Below are 23,318 nucleotides of genomic sequence, written 5' to 3'. Positions count from 1 at the left end.
CAGAGGGGGAACGGAGCCTTTATTGCGCTATAGGGGTCCCGCCAGCCGGTCCAGCTGCCGCGGGTTGGAGCCGCTGAGGAACTGCAGCTCCGCTTTGCCGTCCTCCGTGTGCGCTGCGAGAGAGAAAAACAGAGAAAACCAGAGAAAACCAGAGCTGGAGGGGCTGCGGGAGGGCTGGAGGGAGGGAACGGCTCCGGTCTTGCCCCTCTCCCAGCACTGACCTTTCTCGTGCTGCAGCCACCTCCGCTCCAGGTAGTAGCCGTAGCAGCTCTCGAACTCCCTCGGGCTGTAGTTGGGGACCGGGATGGGCACAAAGGGATCCAAGGCATCGAAACCCTCCTGGGAAGGGAGCTCAGGCAAGGTCAGTGCTGGGGGCTGGCTGGGGACACGGCCCAGAGGCCTTGGGAGCTCACTCATGGAATACCCAGAGTTGGAAGGGACCCACAGGGATCACCCAGTGCAGCTCCTGGCCCTGGGACACCCCAGCGATCCCAGCCTGTGCCTGGGAGTGGTGTCCAAGTGCTCCTGGAGCTCTGGCAGCCCTGGGGCTGTGCCCATTCCCTCTGGGGGGAGAACCTTCCCCCTGCCCTGACACAGCTCCGGGCGTTCCCTTGGGTCCTGTGCTGGTCACAGAATCAGAGCTGCAGGTCCCTGATCTCCTTTCAGGCTCCTCTTTTCCAGCTGCACTGAAATGCCCTCAGATGCTCCTCATCCTGCAGACCCTCCCTGGGACACTCTCCTGCAGCTTCAGCCCTTTCACAGACCGGGATGCCCAAACTGCCCCAGGGCAGGGCAGGGACAGTCCCTGCCTTGTCCCTGTGCCTGGCACACCCCAGGACATTTTTGGCTGCCCTGGCACTCAGGGCACTGCTGACCCAAGGGTGTATGTGATCCACAGAGAGCCTGAGCAGTGTCCCCTTGAACAGAACCAGGTCACCAAACAATTTTTTTGTTTGTTTCCCAATGTGAAGAGGGGAAAAAAGCCCAAAAGAGGCCGTGACTGACCTTTCCCAGCAACTCCTGGGGAGTGTAGGCTGAGCTGGGCTTGAAGAGCGAGCCCGTCTGGCTGAGGGTGGTCACAATGGCACCTCCACTCTGGAAAGCAGATCAGAAATAAAAATGCTGTCAGCATCAAACCCAATGCTGGTTTAGGATCAACCCCTGAGGCATCTTTTGATGGCAGGATGGAGCTGCAGCAGCAAGTCCAGAGGAGGTTCCATGGTGGAGCCCCTCTGGAGCCAGGCTGGGAGAGCTGAGGGTGCTCACCTGGAGAAGGAAAAGCTCCAGGGAGAGCTCAGAGCCCCTGCAGGGCCTAAAGGGGCTCCAGGAGAGCTGGGAACAAGGAGGGACGGTTTCACAGTAACAGGGCAGGGCTGGATGGGATATGGGGCAGGAATTCCTGGCTGGGAGGGTGGGCAGGCCTGGCACAGGTGCCCAGAGCAGCTGGGGCTGCCCCTGGATCCCTGGCAGTGCCCAAGGCCAGGCTGGATGGGGCTGGAGCAGCCTGGGACAGTGGGAAGTGTCCCTGCCATGGCAGGGGGGTGGCACTGGGTGGGCTTTAAGATCCCATTCTGGGACCTGGATTCTTCAAAAATTCTGCAAATTAACTTTTTATAATGCTCCAGACCACACTAATCCAGGCTGCTCCGTGTGAGCACAGAGAAAATAAATATACAGCTCATGTTCCCAGGGCTGGCATTAAAACTTTTCTTACCTGTTATGGGTTTTCTATGCCAACAAGTGAAATACTTTAAAATGGACTTTCCTATACACCTTTAAATCTGCAGCCTACTGGTTCTAGCTCCAAGGGGGTGGAAAAAGCAGCAGGAGGAGTTGACCTCCTACAGCAAAATGTTCAGAAAGCAGAAGTTCTCACTAGCTCCAGGAATTGATAACCCAAAGGGCTGTGAGACACCTCCAGCTCAGGGTCCCCCAGCCAGGGGAATCAGGAAATGCTGCTGCAGGTTCCAGCTGTCCTCATCTCCTCAGACACTGCTGCTCTCCCTCAGCACTGCTGCAGCCGTGCCTTTGGGCTTGTGGCAGATTTCATTGCTGGGCTCTCACTGTGGCAGAGCCTGGAACTCACCCAGTCGTTCCTCAGCATCTTCCGCAGGTTGTGCACGAGCGTCAGCTCCTCTGGAGCGACCTGGTGGAGATGGTCTGCGTCACCATTTCATTGCCAGCAGCTTCTGTCAGACACAAATTCCCCTCCCCTGACTCCAGCTAGGCTGGCAGGATCATTTCTATCCTTCAGGCACCTTTTATTCTCTGCTTTCCCTGGGCCCTGCAGCATCGAGCCTGAGTCACGCTGCACTGAGCAACAGCCAGGCCCTGCCCCTCCAACAACACCCACCTGCACTTCTGCCTCAGGGAGAGAAGGAAAAACTCAGGAAAAATTGTCTGAAGCACAATATGAACCTCTCAGGCCCCTCCAAAGCCTGAACATTTGCAGGGATTGACACAGAACTAAAATTGAAGCAGCCTCCCTGCTCCTCCCTGCAGCAGGAATCAGGGCTGTGCCAGGGCAGAGCTCTGGGGAAATGATGCCTTAGGATTTTAGCTTGTATAATTTTTATATATTATATTATGTTATATTATATTACATTACATTATATTACATTGTATTATATTACATTATATTATTTTGAAATTTTATAATTTTTATATATTTGTAATCCTGCAGTTCTTACTGTCTAACTCTGAACTCCACATACAATGCTAGCTACAGCTTTCCCATTTTGGGCAGACACAAGAATTCCTCTCCAGGCCTGGCAATCAAGGACACCTCCCTGCCTCAAGCCTTGAGAAATGTAAAAGAAAAGGGAGCTGGGGGGAGCAAACTTGGGTAAATGCCTTCATTACCTGAAGCTGTAATTGGAAGATTAACCTCCAATATGCAAATGGACCAAACTTATAAAAGTGTGAAAACCTGGGATGTGTTGTCCATTTTGTGTGCAGCCCCTAGGGGCTTTGTCTGCCCAAAATGTACCTGAAGACCCATCAATAAATGGAACTGCTTTTATCCCCTTAATTTTGTCTGGCCTCTGTTTTTAGGTAGCCCAAAAAGGCATCTGTGGAAGAGGTTTTATAGTGACTTGTGAGACAGAGAAAAGTTTGAGGAGAGGATCCATGTTTACCCCTGCAAGAATTTTCTACCAAGGCTGTTGACACAGAAACCAAGAAAGAAAGAAGGAGCAATAAGAGAAACCTGAAACTATGAGCACTTTGTCTTTCCTGACCAACGAGTGAAGTGTAAACTTCTGCATTTTGCAAGAATGTACAAAACCCATGCACGCTAGAATAAAACCAGGTCTGAAGCCTTCTGCAAATGGAGGGGGTTGCTTGGCACTGTGAGCATCTCCAGCCCAGCAGGCCCATCCTCACCCACCGGGCTCTTGTCCTCCTTGCTCAGCGTGGTCCGGCCCCAGAGCGCGTTGACGCCGTCCACGGCCACCAGGAGCCGGAAGGAGCCGCGGGGGCTCTGCAGCTTCAGCTCCCTCAGCAGCACCCCCACGGCATCGCTGGCACTCCTGACCCGAGCCAGGCCCTGCAGGGAGCACAGGGCACAGCTCAGCCTCTGCCCTGGGCTGTGCTCTGTGTGCCTCCTGCCAGAGGTGGGGCAGGGAGCTGCTGCTCATTGTACCTAAAACCAAGCGGGGCAGTTATCTGCTCTTAATTGTTAAAATTAACACTGCTAAAACCAGGTGGGGCAGTTATCTGCTGTTCATTGTTAAAATTAACACTGCTAAAACCAAGTGGGGCAGTTATCTGCTGTTCATTGTAAAATTAACACTGCTAAAACCAAGTGGGGCAGTTATCTGCTGCTCATTGTTAAAGTTAACACTGCTAAAAACAGGTGGGGCAGTTATCTGCTGTTAGTTAACATTAACACTGCTAAAACCAAGTGGGGCAGTTATCTGCTGCTCATTGTTAAAATTAACACTGTTTAACACTGCTAAAACCAAGTGGGGCAGTTATCTGCTGCTAATTAAAATTAACACTGCTAAAACCAGGTGGGGCAGTTATCTACTGTTAATTAAAATTAACACTGCTAAAACCAGGTGGGGCAGTTATCTGCTCTTAATTGTTAAAATTAACACTGCTAAAACCAAGTGGGGCAGTTATCTGCTGCTCATTGTTAACATTGTTTAACACTGTCAAAACCAGGTGGGGCAGCTATCTGCTGTTAATTAAAATTAACACTGTTTAACCAGGTGGGGCAGTTCTGTTCATTGGGCAGCTCTCTTTATCTCTTCCACAATCAATCCTCCCTCCAGGAGGTATCTGCTGTTAATGATCCATTAATTATTAATTCTCTTCTGTCCATGGCCAGTGAGTGTCCCTGCAGGGCTGATCCAATCCCATCATCCCATGGGGAGATGCTCCACCCAGGGGAGGAGCCAAGCATTCCTACCTGGGTACAATCTGAGCTTTGGGACACCCCAGCAGCCTCTGCCCAGTGCATTGCCAGAGGAGCAGCTTCTGCTGCCCTGCATGGCCAGAGGGAGCCCAGGCCCATCTGCAGCAGCCCTGGAGCTGCAGAGGAAAACTCCCCCCTTGTGCAGGATCCCTGCTCCAGCAGAGCCACAGCTGGCACTGCAGGAGGGCTGAGCCCCCATGGGATGGGGCTGTGCCACCCCCTGACACACAGGGGACAGGGCATGGGCTGACTCTGGCAGTGGGGTTTTTGGGTTTTTTTGTACTATTGCATTTGTATTTTTATTTTTCCTAATAAAGAACTGTCATTCCTATTCCCACATCTTTGCCTGAGAGCCCCTTAATTTCAAAATGGTAACAATTCAGAGGGAGGGGGTTCACATTTTCCATTTCAGGGAAGGCTCCTGCCTTCCTGAGCAGACAGACACTGTCTTGTCAAACCAAGACAGTTTCTTGCTAGGGGGTGACTTTTGGGCAGCCCTTCCAGAGGAAGACAAACTGACAGTCAACAGCCTCTTCCAAGAGCAGTTTGAGCATCAAAACATGGGAATTTCTAATTCTAACTTGGTCTTCTATCCAAATTCTCTGTACAATTTTCTTTACAGATCCACCACATCATCATCTTTTGTGGACAGGGAGACCCCTCCTATTTCCCAGGACTCCCATCTCTAAGATCCTGAGGAGCAATCTGTCCCTCAGTGGCTGCTCCTTACCTGCTCCACCACTTCCCTCAAAGGTCTGCCCTCCTCTGTGCTTTCTCTTTTGCCCCAAATGTATTTTCTTTGTGTTTTTATCTGTGGGAAGGAAACAATGATGAGATTGGGGATGACAGGAGGCAAAGCAAGGCTGGATTGCAGAATCTGGGAGAAGCATCCACCAGCACCAGCCATCCCCACAGAGGGACCCAAAGTGCTTTTCCTGCAGCAGCTGAAGAGCAGCAGGGGCAGGGGTGGGGTTTGCAGCCACCAACCTCTTCCAGGAAACGTTCATTGGAGGTTTTGAAGTTCTTGAGCCAGACAGAAGCCTGCAGAGGCTGATCCAGCCTGTCTTTGTTGTAGGAAGAGTGAAAAAGCTCCTTGCAGTTCTTCACCCAGAGATGAGCTGTCAGCAAAATAAAACTGTTGGTTTGAATATATATATATATTTTTTTTTTTAGTCAAAATAATGCTATGAGGTGGGGATGGTAGGGGTGTTTGTGTTGCTTGTCCTTATCCTGCAGCTCTGGTAAGGAAAGTCACAGAATCATGGAATGGGTTGGGTTGGGTTGGGTTGGGAGGGACCTTCAAGATCAACCAACCCAACCCATTCCATGATCCTGTGGGACACCTTCCAGTGACCCAGGGTGCTCCAAGCCCCACCCAAACTGGCCTTGGAGGGATCCAGGGGTGGCCACAGCTTCTCAGGGCCTCCCCACCCTCACAGGGAGGAATTTCATCCCAACATCCCATCCATCCCTGCCCTCTGGCAGTGGGAGGAGGCCATTCCCCTTGTCCTGTCCCTCCAGTCCCTGGTAAATATTCTCTCTCCATTTTCCTTGCAGTCCCATTAGGCCCTGGAAGGCCACAATCAGGTAAACCCAGAGCCTTTTCTTCTCCAGGCTGAACAATCCAAATTTCTCCTTCTGAACTGAACAATCCCAATTCTTTCCTCAGAGCAGAGCTGCTCCCCTGATCCCTCTGATCATCTGGGTGCCTCCTCTGGATTCATCTCAACAGGTTCATGGCTTTGGGACCCCAGAGGTGGATGCAGCTCCATCCTTCCTGCAGAACTGTCCCTCAGGAGCAGAGGAGGCCACACAGACCCCAAAAATCTCTTCCCATGCTTGTTAACAATGGAGAAAACCAGACTGGCCCCAAGGATGTGTGAGCAGGTGAAAATAACTAATTATGCTCTACTTTATTTGGGGTTTTTGTGTTTTATGGACCTTTTCCAGTATGGAAAAACAAGGAGAGATTGTGGTGGGATATCCTAGAGCTCCCAAACAATCCCTTCCCATGCTTGGTAACAATGGAGGAAACCAAACTGGACCAAAGGACATATGAGCAGGTGAAAATACCTAATTATGCTCTACTTTATTTGGGGGGTTTTGTGCTTTATATCTTGTGGTTTATGAGCCTTTTCCACTATGGAAAAACAAGGACAGGTTGTGGAGGGATATCCTAGAGCTCCTGAAGCAGCTTCTTTTGGTGTGTGGTACCAGAGCCCTGGGTTTCTCACCATCTGGGATGTGCAGCACCAGCCAGCCCTGCCTGGAGCAGTAGTGAACCACGTGGCACAGGGTCATGGTCTTCCCTGTTCCTCTCTCACCATCTCCAGCAAGCACTGTCAAGGAAAGGCTCTGAAAAACCACTTCAGTTTGTACTTGACTGTGATTCCTCCAGAAAGGGCACAAAGGGAGCCCAGAGCTCGTCAAAGCAGGGATGGCATTTCACCCAGAGAGCTCCTGCTGCCTGCCCCACCCCACTGAGCAGAGCTGAGGAGCCCCTGCCCTGTGTGCTGACCCTGGCTGTGCCAGGAGTTAAAACAGAGACATCCAAGCTCTGAGCTCCCTGAAGGGCCCAGAGCCCCTGCACTGAGCACAGACCACATGAATGCATAAAAAGCAGGAATGCTGTAATAAAACCAGGTTTGGAGCCTTCTGAAAATGGGCTGTGCTGCTTTGCATTGTCTCTGTCTCAACTACAACACAGCCATGGAAAATATTTCTGTAATTCATTTGGTGCTTGGATGGTAGAGATGAAAAACACCAGAATGAAAATCTCCTGCTCCTGGAGACCAGCCCAGGCTCACAACCACCCTCTCCCTGCAGGAATTCCTTGTGTTTCTCTCCATTCCAGCTGCAGCTGAAGGATACAGATCACGTATCTGACAGCAGGGTGGGCCAAGTTGGAGCCCTTCAGGTACCCCAGGATCTCCAGCGCCGGCCTCCGCACCATCACCCGCGCCTCGTTGAAGGTCTGGATCTGAGGAGGGACAGCTGTGAGCAAAGTGCCACAGCTGTCCCCAGCCCTGCTCCAAACCTGCCTGCTGGCCCCCAGCACCCCCAGCTATGGGTTTCTCCAGGTCAGCATTGAAGGCACCTGAGATGGTGGCTCGTGGTCAGACTCAGGTGTTTATTATTATTATTATTATTATTATTATTATTATTATTACTACTACTACTACTATTGTTACTATTATTACTACTATTATTATTATTATTTACCTGTGTTACAGCCTCACAGCCATGAGTTCTGCAGCCTTTCATGAGCAAGGCACAAAAATTGTTCACTATCTCTTCTTACAAGGTCTTTTAAGACTAAACTTTCCAATTAAGAAATGACACCTAGGTTATTTTCCTTTTGACCCAATAACTGATCCCTCCAAGCCCCCAGTGCAGACTTTTCTGTCCAATTATAAAACATCACCCAAACCTATGAGGAAGAAGGTAAAGAAGAACAACTTTGCTCTAAAACTTCTATTTTGCTTCATATTTCTTTCTCTATTCTAAACCCCAAACTTTATGTTTTCTACTTAGTGATATTGCACGCTTCTAACCAACTACACACCTGTAATTTTAGTATTATTAATTAATTTTTGAAGCCTTCCCCACAGCCTCAGGTCAATTGTAGTGTTCTCTTGTGGGTCTGTGCCAATTAAGAAACGACCCCCAGATTATTTCCCTTTTAACCCCATAACTGATCCCTTGAACTTGCACTGAGGACTTTTCTGTCCAATTAGAAAACATCACCCAAACCCATGAAGAAAAAGGAAGAAGGTAAAGAAGAACAACCTCTGCTCTAAAACTTCCATCTTGCTTCATATTTCTTTCTATATTTTAAAACCCCGAACTTTAAGTTTTCTACTTTAAGTTTTCTACTAATATCCTTTGTGATATTACACAAAGTAATACCACAAAGTAAACTTCTAACCAACTACACACCTGCCATTTTAGTATTATTAATCAATATTTGAAGCCTTCTCCACAGCCTCAGGTCAATTGTAGTGTTCTCTTGTGGGCTGTGCCTTTAAGCACAGAAAGTTTAAAATTCTCAGCATCCAGGGCTCCAACACCCAGCTCTGCCCAGCAGCACCCACAGGGTTGGTCAAGCAGCATTTGAGAGTTGGTCAAGTGCTGCTTCCCCTCAGGGAAAGGATTTTCTTGTCCTTCCTGTGCCCAAAAAGAGTTTTCTGGGTCCCCTGTTCCCACAAGTGGGGTGTGGGAGCCTGGCCTGGCCATGAATCCAACTCAGTGGCCTGGATTTGCACAGGTGAGGAATCTGTCCCTGACCCAGGCAGGGCAGAGCCTGCACAGCTCCATCCCCCTCACCCACAGACCAGGAGACACAATTGTGTTGTTGCAGATAGAAACTTATTTCATGAGACAGCCTGGTTCACACTGAAATACAGCCCTGTGGAAGAGTTTTACAGCAACTTCTGTGAGCCAGACAGAAGTTTGAGAAGAGGATCCATGTTTGCCCCTGAAAGAATTTTCTACCAAGGTTGTTGACATAGAAACCAAGAAAGAAAGAAGGAGAAATAAGAGAAACCTGCAATTATTCCAAGGAGCACTTTGTCTTTCCTGACCAACGAGTAAAGTGTAAACTTATGAGCTTTGTAAGGATGTATAAAAAGCATGCATGCTAGAATGAAACCAGGTTTGAAGCCTTCTGCAAATGGAGAGTGCTGCTTTGTAGAAAATATTTCTGTAATTCATTTTGTGCTTGGATGTTCCAGATAAAAAACACTGGAACAAAAGTTGCCTGAGGTGGAACCCTCAAACTCTTCTGCTCTGGGTGGTTGACTCAGAAAAAAAGGGAGATTTTAGAAGCTGAAAGTCTATATAATGGCAAGGGATAACTGCACTCTGCTCTCTCCCATCCCAACAGGAAAACACCACAGTCACCAATGGATCTGCTTCTTCCCACACAGAATCAGGGAATTAGGCTGGATGGGAGAGCCTTAAACTCATCCCAGCCATGGGCAGGGACAGCTCCCACCTTCCCAGCTTGTTCCAAAGCCCCTTCAGCCCGGCCTTGGGCACTTCCAGGGCTCCAGGGACAGCCCCAGGGCTCTGTGCATCCCTCCAAGCTGGAATACCTGCTGCTGGAAACGATGGGGCAGCCCATGGGGGAACACAGCCTTCACCTCCTGCAGGGGGATGCTGTACAGGCGGCCCTCGTGCTGATCCGTGTGCTTGGCCTGCAAGAGAAGAGGGCAATGGGATCCTGGGAGAGAAAAGGGCAACTGGGACCCTGGAAAAGGGGAACTGGGATCCTGGAAAAGGGGAATTGGGATCCTGGGAGAGAAAAGGGGAATTGGGACCCTGGAAAAGGGGAATTGGGACCCTGGAAAAAGGGAATTGGCACCCTGGAAAAGGGCAATTGGGATTCTGGGAGAGAAAAGGGGAATTGGCACCCTGGGATCCTGGAAAAGGGGAATTGGGACCCTGGAAAAGGGCAATTGGGATTCTAGGAGAGAAAATGGCAATTGGGATTCTGGAAAAGGGCAATTGGGATTCTGGGAGAGAAAAGGGGAATTGGGACCATGGAAAAGGGGAATTGGCACCCTGGAAAAGGGCAATTGGGATTCTGGGAGAGGAAAGGGGAATTGGGACCCTGGAAAAGGGGAATTGGCATTCTGGGAGAGAAAATGGCAACTGGGACCCTGGAAAAGGACAATTGGGATTCTGGAAGAGAAAAGAGGAATTGGGACCCTGGAAAAGGGGAATTGGGACCCTGGGAGAGGAAAGGGGAATTGGGACCCTGGAAAAGGGGAATTGGCATTCTGGGAGAGAAAATGGCAACTGGGACCCTGGAAAAGGACAATTGGGATTCTGGAAGAGAAAAGGGCAATTGGCATCCTGGGAAAGGGCAATTGGGATTCTGGGAGAGAAAAGGGGAATTGGGACCCTGGAAAATGGCAATTGGGACCCTGGGAAAGGACAATTGGCATTCTGGGAAAGGACAACTGGGATCCTGGAAGAGAAAATGGGAATTGGCATCCTGAAAAGGGCAATTGGGACCCTGGCAAAGGGCAATCGGGATCCTGGGAGAGCAAAGGGGAATTGGCACCTGGTGATGCCTTCCCTGGGCACAGGAGCCTGGGAGGGTGGGCAGGGAGGCAATGCTCAATATTGTCTCACTGGGGGCACAGCAAGAGGAGGAATAACACCAAAGGAACAAAGCAGGGACACAATAACACCAAAGGAATAAAGCAGGAACACAACAACACCAAAGGAATAAAGCAGGAACACAATAACACCAAAGGAATAAAGCAGGAGCTGTGGGGTCAGGACACTGCTGGAGATGCTTGGAAGAGGCCAAAGAGAGGAGACCCCACCTGGCACTGAGCAATGGGGGGATTCTCTGAGCCCATGCACAACCTGGGGCACTGAGCAATGGGGGGATTCTCTGAGCCCATGCACAAACTCTGGTGTTTGGGGGCACCATGGATTCGCCTCCCCTTCCAGCAGCCCCCCCAAACCGTGGCAAGGCTGTGGCACCCTTCTGAGTCACCTGCTGCTCTCACACCCACTTTCCTCTGTGACAAAATGATGTTTTCTGCCTTGGGCTGCTGCCTCCCAGCAGTGATTCCCACTGTGCCATTTGGTTACTGGGGCTGGAGGCTTAAAAACTCCTAATTTCTTTTTTGGGGCAATAATTTCCAGTCCCTTGTGGTGACCCCAGTGATCAGGGCTATTCCTCCACTGCACCTGATGAATCCTGCTGCATTTATTTCCAGTGTTTCCCCTGCAGGTCTCACCATAATGACAGCAAGAAGCTGTTGTCCCTGGGATCTGATTTTTATTTTATTTATTTATTTATTATTTATTATTTTTATATTATTTTTATTTTTTCTTTTTATATTATTTTTATTATTTTTATTTTTATATTATTTTTATTATTTTTATATTATTTTTATTTCTTTTTTTTTATTTATTTATCTGAGAATTTAATGCCTGCTTTTCCCCTTCATGATTCTCTTTTCCTGCCATGCAATACCTGCAAAGCCCTTACTTCTTTCCTCTTGCTCAAATCATCCTTTTTTGTGTCTTGTCTAATTAGGACAGTAAACAGAGACTACTCTGCAGCCCTTCCTGTGTGACTTTTAGCAGTTTTGTGTTAATCTTTGAAGCTTAGATCTTGTCCTGCTCTGCTTTCTGCATTTTTTCCCATGGATTTAAAGTAAAAGCATCCTCCTCTTTATTCCTGTTATAGATAAAAACTGCCATGCACAACAACAAATACAACAATTCCCTTGTTCTCTTTATTTTACGTGCCAGCATTTTTGTGTGCAGGTTTCTGCTGCCTGTTTGGCCAGGAATATTTTGGCTTTTCCCAGCTCCTGATGGACTCTCCATGGAGCACTGCTGGAAGCTCTGTTGCACATCCATGAATTTTCTGCTCCCAGGATTCTTGTTAAGTCTCCCTTCCCTTCTTCAGGACAGATTTGCAGCCTGTTCAGCACAGAATACCCCTCTGCTCCCACCTTCTGCCCCTTCCACTCAGCAGCCAGCCCTGTCCCACCCTCCCTGGGGGACACAGGGCAGGCCAGGGTGTCCTGGACTCTGGGCTTGACCTTGGCACAGCTGCAGGATCTGAGGAACTCCTGATTCAAGGAATGATTTCTGGGAATTTTGGTAACTTCAGCAAAAGGCTGAGCTGCTGGAGCTGCCAAACTGGGGGGTTCAGTGGTCAGGAAATCCTTGCACCAGGGGTGAATGTTAAATCCTGGCTGTTCAAGAGGTGCCCTGCTGTAAGGAGCTGTCACCTGAGGAGAAATGTGAAAAACTCCTTTTTCCCAAGCTTATTTCAAACTGTGGCTTCCCTGGAGTTCTCCTGGACACAGCACCTGTGGTTCTCCACAAGAGCAGGACTCCAGAGCCCATTTTCATCCTCAGCTTCAGCCCTGCCTTGCTGCTTGACTCTGGGCAAATTCCTTCCCTCTCCTACACAATGTGGGTCATTTATCCTCCTGTTTCCTCCCTTGGAGCTGTGCTAATGGCAGGGTACACAAACTCTGCTGAAAAATGTGCTGTTCAGTGCCTTTCTTAGCGCCGTTTCAATGGGACTGTGTGGTGCAGGAGCTGAGTGCCCCAGGCAGGCCGAGGTGGCCAAAGGCAAAGCTCAGGCACGGGTCAGAATGGCAGAGGCGGTTGCCTGGCAACAGGAGGCAGGCGCAGGACAGCGGGGACAGCGGGGACAATGGGGACAATGGTGGCCATCTGGGCTGGGCTGTGCAATGCACGGGGTCACGTGCGAGACCATCTCCTGCCGCCGTTTCCATAGAGACCCCGGAGGAATCACAGAGGCTCCAATTACACAGCAGCAGCAAAGCACCTCAAAGGCTCCTTCCATTCATTTCCTGCCCTTCATTTTGTGCTCCAGACACACACAGAGGCTGAGGCTGCAATTGTGGTGCTGCAGGGCTGTGCTCAGGTCATCTGGGGTGTGGTTTTTGTCCCCTTCACAGCCAGCTCAGGGAGGTTTGCCAGGGAAGAATAAGCCTGGAGTTGAAATTCATGGTGTCTGATGAGAAGCCTGTGCCAGCTCCTGCAATCCCATCCGGGCAGCTCTGGAGAAGGGATCAATCCCTGCTGCCAGGAGCTCTCAGGCTCCATCCACCCTGAGCAGGTGCCCTGCACAGCCACGGCCCATTCACGGAGCTGATCCCTGCTGTAGGTGTGTGTGTACACCTGGTGCAGGTGTGTGTACTCCTGGTGTAGGTGTGTGCACCCCGGTGTAGGTGTGTGCACCCCCTGTACCCCTGCTGTAGGTGTGTGCCCCCTGGTGTAGGTGTGTGTGTACCCCTGGTGTAGGTGTGTGCACCCCTGCTGTAGGTGTGTGCACTCCCTGCTGTAGGTGTGTGCACCCCTGGTGTAGGTGTGTGCACCCCTGGTGTAGGTGTGTGCACTCCCTGCTGTAGGTGTGTGTACCCCCTGTACCCCTGCTGTAGGTGTGTGTAACTCCCTGGTGTAGGTGTGTGTACCCCATGTGTAGGTGTGTGTGTACCCCTGCTGTAGGTGTGTGCCCCCTGGTGTAGGTGTGTGTACACCTGGTGTAGGTGTGTGCACCCCTGCTGTAGGTGTGTGTGCACCCCCTGTACCCCAGCACAGTCCCAGGCAGCACTGCTGGCTGCCAGGATGGCCCCTGGTGGCAGCCTGGGGACAGTTCTGGCACCCAGGGGACAGTGCTGGCAGCCAGGGGACAGTGGTGGCAGCCAGGATGGTCCCTAGGGGCACCCAGGGGACAGTGCTGGCAGGCAGGATGGTCCCTGGTGGCAGGCAGGGGACAGTGGTGGCACCCAGGGGACAGTGGTGGCACCCAGGATGGTCCCTGGTGGCAGGCAGGGGACAGTGCTGGCAGCCTGGGGACAGTTCTGGCAGCCTGGGGACAGTGGTGGCACCCAGGGGACAGTGCTGTCAGGCAGGATGGTCCCTGCTGGCACCCAGGGGACAGTGCTGGCAGGATGGGGACAGTTCTGGCAGGCTGGGGACAGTGGTGGCACCCAGGGGACAGTGCTGGCAACCAGGGGACAGTTCTGGCAGGCAGGATGGTCCCTGCTGGCACCCTGGGGACAGTGGTGGCACCCAGGGGACAGTTCTGTCAGGCTGTCACTCACCGGGTCGCCCTCGCTGGTGTGGAAAATCGCTCGGGGCTTTGCTGCTGGCACATCCTGGCTGGACACGGAGCTCAGGCCAGCCCTGGCCGTGTGCAGGGCACAGCCACGGCCCAGCTGAGGGACAGCAAGGGGAGAAAAGATTAAAGTGAATTTAGGTGTGTTGTGTTAGAAAGTTATGCTGCATTCATTTTCCTAAGGAGTGTGTTAGATATAGCTTTAGATTATAATATAATGTTAAAATAGAAACTATGCTATAATGTTCAACATCATTAATTTTATGTTTACAATTATTTATGCTTATGTATTATGTTTACATAGCACATAAATATGTATTCTATTAAACATGTATTAATTTTCTTAAGTAGTGTGTTGAATATAGTTTTAGGTTACAATATAATGTTAAAATAGAAACTATGTAAATAATGTAAAATAGAAACTCAAGTAAGATACTTTTTTTAAAGAGAGGAATGAGGTACTCCCACCGAGATAGCAGCCACAGGACACCTGAATCTTTCAGAGAAAAAGAATTTATTCCTCCCTTATCAGAAGAAAATAACTTCTTCCTGTCTCACAGTGAGGATTCAGAGGAAGAAGCTGACACTGCCCAGACAGAATCCTGTGTTTGAATGGAATTTATGCATCATGTATGAGGTGTATGAATATGCAACAGGCTGTTGTTTTTAATGGTTAATCCTCTGTTAATGTGGGTCCTTTTTCAGGCTTATTTTGCCCAGAAAGAGGTACCCAGAATGTCTGTAACTCTTTGTGTTTATTGTCTCCTATTATCCTAATCCTAATTGTCCAAATTTTTATTACTCTAATTTTATTACTATTTTTATAGCCATTTTATTATTATTAAACTTTTAAATTTTTTTTTAAAAAATTGATTGGCATTTTTCACGGAGGCAAAGAGACAACAAAGCTGTCAGCAGCCAGGGAGTGCTGGGGAAAACCAGCCCAGGGCCTCTGCTCTGAGCCCTCTGTGATCCCAGCGAGGCACGAGCCACCCAGAGCTGAACTCTGATTGCAATTACAGTGAAAACTCATCATTAGCATGGAAATTCAGCATGGCTGTAGAACCAGATTCCACATTTAGATACCTGCACTGAAACCGTTCTCACCTGAGCCACTTCCACCTCACTGAGCCAAGCCCTGCACCTGAGGTTTACCCAAAATACAGAATTGAGTTTTTGACCCAATTTACACAAAATTCCTTAAGATCCCACATGCAGCCATTAAAGCCTCACTGCTGGGAAGTGCCCACACCGAGGAGAGGCAGCACCCTGAGAATTCAGCCTGTCCAACAATCCAAAATCACCTCAATTACCCAGGGATTAGTGCAGCTCTGCCCACTATTTGATATTTATAATTACACTCCCCACGCTGATTTCCCTGCCTGTGTCCCTGCACCCAGACTCTGGCATTAGGATCCAGACGTGGCTGAGAAACCAAAGCAGCCAGCTAAGCTGATGAATTCATTTTTCCCCAGCCAGCCTGCCTGCAAAGCCCAGCCAAAACAGGCAAGGAAGCGAGCAGCGGCAGGACAAGCAGTTTATTATGTCGTGGCGAAAGAAAACACAAACATTTGTCAGTGATTTAGAAAGTGCATCCTCCAGCCAGGCTCTGGGAGAAGCTGAGAGCCCCTGAGCAGCACTGACAGGGCCATGGCAGCAGTTTCTGATTTTGTGTGTCTGGGTGAGAGCAGCAGAACGCAGAGCTCAGAGCCAGGGACAGCTGTGGCGTGACTCAGCCCTGCTGCCACCCCAGGGCTCCTCAGGGGCCACTGCAAAGCCACCAGGGCTCCAGGGAAAGTGGGGCCAGGCTCATTGCAGATGCCTCAATCAGCATTTGGGCACTCGGCCTCCCGTTAGGTGTGGGAACTCAGCACATCGCTCCCGATGCCCAGAGATGCCAGGAGAACCCTTGGGTGTCTCAGAAACCCTGGAATGTTGCCAGGAGTGTTTGGTGGCTTGATTTTGATCCATCCACAGAAGTAACAAGAGTTTGAGGACAAGAGAATCACTTTAGAGTGAAGGGTGTAAAAGAGACACATTTAGAGGGTGAAATACAGACTTTAAGGTTTTTGGTACAGGGGGGTTATGGAGACAAGATGGAGGGATCAGGGCGTGTCTCGTCCTTCTTCTTTCTTCTTCTTGTCCTCCATCTCCTGTGGTGATGTTGGCACTTGGGGATTGGTTTATGGTGAAGGTGCACTTGCCAACATGGGTGAAAAGTATTGGAAAATAAAGGTAAATATTGTGTACGTAGATTTTAGTATAAAAAGACATGACCGCCCCGTGAGTGGTCAGAGTGCCCTTGGCTGCCTTGCAGATCAGACCTGTGCTGGGCAGAGAGAAAATTCTGTAGATAAGAAACAATCAACAATCTGAAGATGGAAAAGCTGAAGAGTCCAGACTCGTCCTTTGAAACGCGTCCACCCAAGAACCGCCCTACCCGTGTCGGGGCACAGACAGACAGACAGACAGACCCTCCCCTTAGGGAAGGGATGGAACCAGCCTGGAGCCTCTGGAACCAAGAGCTGCAGTGCCAATAGGGAGATCACTCCACACATCTTGTTCCCACATTGCCCTTTTCCTCCTCAAATGTAAATGATCCTTCAGGATTGCTTATTTTAGTTGAAAATCCACGGAGGCGACAGTTTACAGCCTTGAGCAGGGCACAAGATGCCAGTTTAATACATGAATAAATACAGAAGGCAATTCCTGTCACCTGATCATGTAGAAAATGTCAGCCCTGAGCCTGCAATCAGAATCCCTCTCATCTCCCTTGAACATCCTTGCACAGGGGGTCCAGAGAAGCTGTGGCTGCCCCTGGAAGCGTCCAAGGCCAGGCTGGATGGGGTTTGGAGCATCCTGGACCCAGGAAAGTGTCCCAGCCCCGGGCAGGGGGTGGGACTGGATGTGGTGGGAGGCCCCTCTGGGATCTCATTTTGTCCCCCTCAAGCCCCAGGTGAGCCTCTGAGGGCTCTGGGCTCTGCTCAGCTGCCAGGGGAGCTCCCTGCCCATCCTCTGCCAGGGGTACCACACAAACCCTCAGCCCTGGGCACTGCAGCGCTGAAGGAAAATGAAACAAGGATGAAATTCTTGCTCTGTGTGCAGGTTTTAGGGATGCCCAGGCACAGCCTTGAGCTGAATGATGCTTCATCAAACCAATATTAGCAATGTCACGTTTTGAAAAGCCCAAACTGAGCTCAGCAGGATGTGGAATCTCTGTGGGACACAAGGCAGCTCCTCATGAGTTCTCTGAAGGGAGAGGAACTCAGAATACAAGTCCAGTCCTCTGGTCTTGCAGCCAAACATTAAATTTCTATTTTTTTTTTCCATCAGCACAGCACATCCCAAGTGTAAATCACTCCTGCAATGACATTATTTTACTGCCATTTGCAGTCTGAGCACCACAGCTCCTTCCCAAAACCCCCTGGAACCTGGTGGTGCTTTGTGTGGAAAATGGATTTACAGAAAATTCTCAAAACTTGACAGAAGGTTCACATAGCCTGTATTTGTATGTAAATTTTGGGATAAGAAATGTTGATTTCGAAATGTTATGGAAGAGGATAAACATTGTTGAGAGAGAAACTAAACCAGAAATAAGTTTTAAAAGATGTTTTGCAAATAAGACTAAAAATACTTTGGAGAAATAGAACTATGAAAGATGCATTGTATTAAGGCTCACGAGGGGTAATTTTGGATTATTAATTTTAAAGTGTTTACAACACAGCGTAGTTAAAGTTGATAAGCTAAAAGCCACTTATAGTGAACTGTAATTATGATTTAAATTAATTAAACCTCAATCTTTGTTTAATTTTTCTAAAAAATTTTTTTAAACTTCAATCTTTGTTTAATTTTTCTAAAAAATTAACCTTCAAACTTTGGACACTTTGGAACTTTGCCACTGGGGGCTGTGGGTGTGGAAGCAGCTCCCAAGCACCTGGAGAGGGGGAATTGCTCCTCTCTGAGGTGCTGCAAAGTCAACACAGGCAGTGAGTACAGCCCTGCTCAGAGCTGTGCTGAGTTCCAGAGATGCACACTTGCATTTCACCAATCACTGTTTCCATTTACAAAAATCCACATTTTAAACTGCCTACAGATGGCTCAGGACACCCCAGCTGAAGCATTTTATACCCTGAGTTTATAAATTAATATCATATCCTGAGTTTAGAGGACCAAGGTGCTTGGTCCCTACTCCTGAACAAAAACTCAGCATCATCTCTGTGGTTTGGAATGCCAGGAGCATCCACAGAGCCCTGCACAGCCATCCCCAGCCCATCCCTGGGCTTTGGAACATCCACAGAACTCTAAACAACCACTCCCAGCACATCCCTGGGCTTTGGAACATCCACAGAGCTCTAAACAACCACTCCCAGCACATCCCTGGGCTTTGGAACATCCACAGAGCCCTGCACAGCCATCCCCAGCCCATCCCTGGGCTTTGGAACATCCACAGAGCTCTAAACAACCACTCCCAGCACATCCCTGGGCTTTGGAACACCTGGAACATCCACAGAGCCCTGCACAGCTACCCCCAGCCCATCCCTGGGCTTTGGAACATCCACAGAGCCCTGCACAGCCATCCCCAGCACATCCCTGGGCTTTGGAATATCCACAGAGCTCTAAACAACCACTCCCAGCACATCCCTGGGCTTTGGAACATCCACAGAGCCCTGCACAGCCATCCCTGCGGTTTGGAACACCTGGAACATCCACAGAGCCCTGCACAGCCATTCCCAGCACATCCCTGGGCTTTGGAACACCTGGAACATCCACAGAGCTCTGTACAACCACTCCCAGCCCATCCCTGGGCTTTGGAACATCCACAGAGCCCTGCACAGCCGCCCCCAGCCCATCCCTGGGCTTTGGAACACCAGGAGCATCCACAGAGCTCCCAGTGCGGCTCTGCACAGCCACCCCAGCCCCTCCAGCGCCGTTTCCCCGAGCAGGGAGCGGATTTTGGGCTGAGTTTCCATCTGCCAAGGGACAGGAGCCGCCTCTCCGGGATCCCTGAAATGGCAGCGAAACCATCACGTGGTGCCCGAGATGAACCGGGAGCGCCGAGCCGGGAGGTGGAGCTGTTCCCGCACCTTCCGGGATCCGGGGCTGTTCCCGCACCTTCCCGGGATCCGGGGCTGTTCCCGCACCTTCCCGGGATCCCGGGCTGTTCCCGCACCTTCCCGGGCTGTTCCCGCACCTTCCCGGGATCCGGGGCTGTTCCCGCACCTTCCCGGGATCCCGGGCTGTTCCCGCACCTTCCCGGGCTGTTCCCGCACCTTCCCGGGATCCGGGGCTGTTCCCGCACCTTCCCGGGATCCCGGGCTGTTCCCGCACCTTCCCGGGCTGTTCCCGCACCTTCCCGGGATCCGGGGCTGGGGAATACCGGGCTGATCCCGCACCTTCCCGGGATCCCGGGCTGTTCCCGCACCTTCCCGGGATCCCGGGCTCGGGAATGCCCGGCTGATCCCGCTTGTCCCACGGATCCCGGGCTGCTCCTGCATGATCCAAGGATCCGGGCTGGTCCCGCATCTTCCAGAGACCCCGGGCTGGTTCTACATCTCCCGGGCTCTGGGAATGCAGGGCTGTGCCCGGGATGTTCCCGCATCTCCCGGGGATCCTGGGCTCTGGGAATGCCGGGCTGTTCCCGATATCCCACGGATCCCGGGCTCAGGAATGCCGGGCTGTTCCCACGGATCCCAGGCTGGTCCCACATCTCCCAGCGATCCCGGGCTGCTCCCAATGTCCCAGGGATCTCTGGGAATCCCGGGCTGTTCCCGATGTCCCCAGGAATGCCGGGCTATTCCCGATGTCCCCAGGAATGCCAGGGATCCCGGGCTGTTCCCAATGTCCCAGGAATCCCAGGGATCCCGGGCTGTTCCCGATATCCCAGGGATCCCGGGCTGTTCCCGGTGTCCCAGGGATCCCGGGCTGTTCCCGGTGTCCCAGGGATCCCGGGCTGTTCCCGGTGTCCCAGGGATCCCGGGCTGTTCCCGGTGTCCCAGGGATCCCGGGCTGTTCCCGGTGTCCCAGGGATCCCGGGCTGTTCCCACACGTCCCAGGGATCCCGGGCTGTTCCCACACGTCCCCAGGGATCCCGGGCTGTTCCCGGTGTCCCCAGGGATCCCGGGCTGTTCCCACATGTCCCAGGGATCCCGGGCTGTTCCCACATGTCCCAGGGATCCCAGGCTGCTCCCGATGTCCCAGGGATCCCGGGCTGCTCCCGGTGTCCCAGGGATCCCGGGCTGTTCCCACATGTCCCAGGGATCCCGGGCTGCTCCCGGTGTCCCAGGGATCCCGGGCTGTTCCCACATGTCCCAGGGATCCCGGGCTGCTCCCGGTGTCCCAGGGATCCCGGGCTGTTCCCACATGTCCCAGGGATCCCGGGCTGTTCCCACATGTCCCAGGGATCCGGGGCTGTTCCCGATGTCCCAGGGATCTCTGGGATCCCGGGCTGTTCCCACACATCCCAGGGATCCCGGGCTGTTCCCAATGTCCCCAGGGATCCCGGGCTGTCCCCACACGTCCCAGGGATCCCGGGCTGTCCCCACATGTCCCAGGGATCCCGGGCTGTCCCCACACGTCCCAGGGATCCCGGGCTGTTCCCGCAGCCTGCCCGGGAAGGGAAGCCCTGCACAGCCAGAGCTGCAGAAGGCAGAGCTGCAGCCACACGGCTGTGCTGGAGAGGAAAAGCCTGGGAAAGGCAAAAAGGCAGCAGCAAACCACATAGCTGGAACTCCTCTCCTTCAGGAAAAAATTCCAGACCTGCTCCATGAGCTCCTGCTGCTGTTTAGGGTTTCAGGAGGCCCTTGGACGGCACAGGGATGCTGTGAGCTGGGGCAGAGTGCATCACTGTACCCACTCCAAGTACCAAGCCATTTCTGGCTCAGAAAATGAAACAAAAATAAAAAATAAAAGATTTTTCCCCCAGAAGGTGCTGGGCACAGCCCCAAGGCTGCCAGGGCTCCAGGGGCACTGGGAGCTCCCAGCACAGCAGGAATTGCTGGGGTGTCCAGGCAGGGCCATGATCCTTCCAGCTGGGAATATCCCAGAATTCTGTGATTTTTGGCAAAACTCTTCCCAGAGCATCTGTGCAGGGCTGGTGGGTTGTGCTCCTGGACATCCCAGCCATGCAGAGTGGAATAATCCCTATTTCCTGAGAGACACACAAATGGAAGGTGCAGCATCTCAGAGCTGGCTCCAGCCAGGCTCCCCTCCCCAGACTCCTCAGGGAAACGTGGGAATGCTGGACCTACTCTTTCCTCAGCCCACAATGGGAATTCACTCATTTCCTATGCTGAAAATTGTCATTCCAGGCCACAGGAAAGTCAAAATATTGGAAATAGCACCAGGCTCCTACAGGGCTTACCTTCAGAGAATGGCACATGAGTCCTTTCAGGCTTCTCAGCATTTTCCTGCAGGAACAGAAATGGATATTTTAGGGTTTTTGTTATATTTTCGATTTTATTTTAAAATATATATATTTTGTTATGCCTGATTATTTTATGCTGAGAGAGAACTGTTTGTGTTGAAAGACCTTCATGACAAAGCACACAAATAATTCAGAACAAGTGTCAGATGCTCTGCAGTAACACAGCCTGGTGGTCAGCACCACTTGCTTAGGAAAAACTATTAAGAAAATGAAAATTATGATGATGATGATAATAATAATAATAATCCCATGCCATTAAAATAAAAATTACAAATAGCTTTAGTTTTTAAAAAATTAAAATTTTTAAAATTTTAAAATTAAATTTTAAATTTAAATTTTAAAACTAAATTTTAAATTTTAATGGAAGAGTTTAACAGAAAATAAATAGTTTAATGGAAAGTAAAATCTTAAATTTTTTAAACTCCCTTTATCAGGGCCTTTTCCCCAGAACCTCCCAAAGAGAAAATGCTGATATTGCCTACCAAGGATGCTTTGAGAGTTCTTGGGTGCAGTAATTTGCATCCAAAGGGAGAATTAATTACCTGAATTGCTCAGGAGGAGCCGCTGCCTCGGTGGAATTGGTGAAAAAAACAAAGCTGGTTCACCTGCACAAAAGAACATTTGCACCTGTAACTGCAGGGAGCAGGAAAACAACCCCACAGGGCAGGGTGTGAACGCTCTAAATGAGAATTTTCATTCCTTCAGCTCAAATAAATGCAGGAAAACAACCCCCCAGTCCTGCTATTTCAGGAGCGAGTAAAGAGGGATTTTTGGACATTTTCCATCCTTTGCTGGTGCACAGCAAGGAGAAATCCTATAGATCCCATTGATTTCATATCGCTTTTAGCTGCAAAGAAAGCAGGGATGGAAAATCTTCTTTCCCAGTCACAGCCAGGAAAATTAAGGAGTCACAAACCCTGAATTATATTAATACTTGACTTTTATTTTTTTTTTAATTTGCTGCTGACTCCTTTTAAAACCCGGGGTTAATTTTGAGCATTCTCAGAGAATGCTGAAATTCTGACAGAATCCCTGAACGACCAGCGCAGCTTTGGGGCTCAGCCCCGGGGGAAGGGGACGGAAACCGCGGCTCTGAGCGCACCTGGGCCGGCTCAGAACAGCCCCGGTGCACCGGGAGCGCTCTGGGAGCACCAGGCGTGGTTTTCCGTGGTTTTACCACCAAAAATTACAGACAATGCACCCCAAAAGTGCCTTTACAGCCACCAGAACGCCCCGTTTGTCCCAATTCAACAAAACCAACCCGCGGTCACCGCGCACCGAGCGCGGCCCGGCCCCCCGGTGCCCCCCACGTGCTGCCCGCCGGGCTCCGTTCCCCATTCCCGGTCACACCGGGGGCCGGAGCGGCGCGGGCGTTCGGGCACGGCCCCGGGGGGAGCGGGGGGGAGCGGGAGGGCGCGGCCGAGCCCCCGAGGGAGCCGCGGTGTGACCGAAGGGACCGCGGTGTCCCCGCACTCACCGGGCCCGCCGGGGCCGCTCCCGCCGCGGTGACGGCGCCGCTACGGGAAGCGCTGAGGGACAAAAGAGGCGTGGCTACGAAGGTCGTGGTTAAGTGGGCGTGGTCAGAGGCGTGGCCTAAACCCCGGTGTTTTTGTGGGTGTTAATTGCTTTAATTGATTTCGTCCCTCCGCGCCGCGTTTGGTGGGGGCAGCGCGGGGTTGTGGGCAGGTTTTCAGGAATGGGGAAATGAAATCAGAGCGCTGGGATGGGGCGGATGGGAGGGAGCGCTGTGGGGCACATCTGGGGGCACATCCGGTACCACCACCCTGCTCAGACATCCCAGGGCACAGGACTGGGGCCAGGTGGCTCTGGGATCCCCAGGC

The 23,318-nt window shown here is 51.2% G+C and overlaps 2 protein-coding genes and 1 long non-coding RNA gene across 5 annotated transcripts; 1 reads left to right on the top strand and 2 right to left on the bottom strand.

Moving 5' to 3' along the window:
* Positions 1-2: 2 nt before the first annotated feature.
* Positions 3-23,043, bottom strand: DAP3 (death associated protein 3). 2 transcript variants are annotated; one of them, XM_071456855.1, is made up of 14 exons: positions 22,955-23,043; positions 22,020-22,082; positions 21,415-21,460; positions 14,041-14,154; positions 9,517-9,618; positions 7,292-7,400; positions 6,655-6,747; positions 5,408-5,538; positions 5,151-5,231; positions 3,389-3,547; positions 2,087-2,146; positions 1,006-1,095; positions 222-339; positions 3-113 (listed from the first exon to the last, which is right to left on the bottom strand). In XM_071456855.1, exons 3-14 carry the CDS (start codon positions 21,454-21,456, stop codon positions 28-30), a joined length of 1,185 nt encoding a protein of 394 aa, XP_071312956.1. In that variant the 5' UTR covers positions 21,457-21,460; positions 22,020-22,082; positions 22,955-23,043; the 3' UTR covers positions 3-27. The 2 variants fall into 2 exon arrangements, with proteins under 2 accessions (XP_071312956.1, XP_071312957.1); XM_071456856.1 differs by lacking the exon at positions 14,041-14,154.
* LOC139605431 (uncharacterized) lies at positions 12,989-13,453 on the top strand. Its single transcript, XR_011684400.1, has 3 exons — positions 12,989-13,123; positions 13,165-13,322; positions 13,375-13,453. It is a non-coding gene; the product is annotated as an uncharacterized lncRNA (long non-coding RNA).
* On the bottom strand, positions 14,923-19,950 carry LOC139605422 (collagen, type I, alpha 1a-like). Of its 2 annotated transcripts, XM_071456854.1 has the most exons (3): positions 19,448-19,950; positions 18,752-19,382; positions 14,923-18,549 (listed from the first exon to the last, which is right to left on the bottom strand). In XM_071456854.1, exons 1-3 carry the CDS (start codon positions 19,575-19,577, stop codon positions 18,264-18,266), a joined length of 1,047 nt encoding a protein of 348 aa, XP_071312955.1. In that variant the 5' UTR covers positions 19,578-19,950; the 3' UTR covers positions 14,923-18,263. The 2 variants fall into 2 exon arrangements, with proteins under 2 accessions (XP_071312955.1, XP_071312954.1); XM_071456853.1 differs by having other exon boundaries at positions 18,752-19,950.
* Positions 23,044-23,318: the final 275 nt, after the last annotated feature.

The sequence above is a fragment of the Agelaius tricolor genome, unplaced genomic scaffold (assembly GCF_023055355.1).
Source record: "Agelaius tricolor isolate 1412-34295 unplaced genomic scaffold, bAgeTri1.0.p SCAF_66, whole genome shotgun sequence".
Lineage (NCBI taxonomy): Eukaryota > Metazoa > Chordata > Aves > Passeriformes > Icteridae > Agelaius > Agelaius tricolor.
The sequence above is the reverse complement of the archived record's forward strand: the minus strand, read 5'-3'. Positions and strand labels throughout refer to the sequence as shown.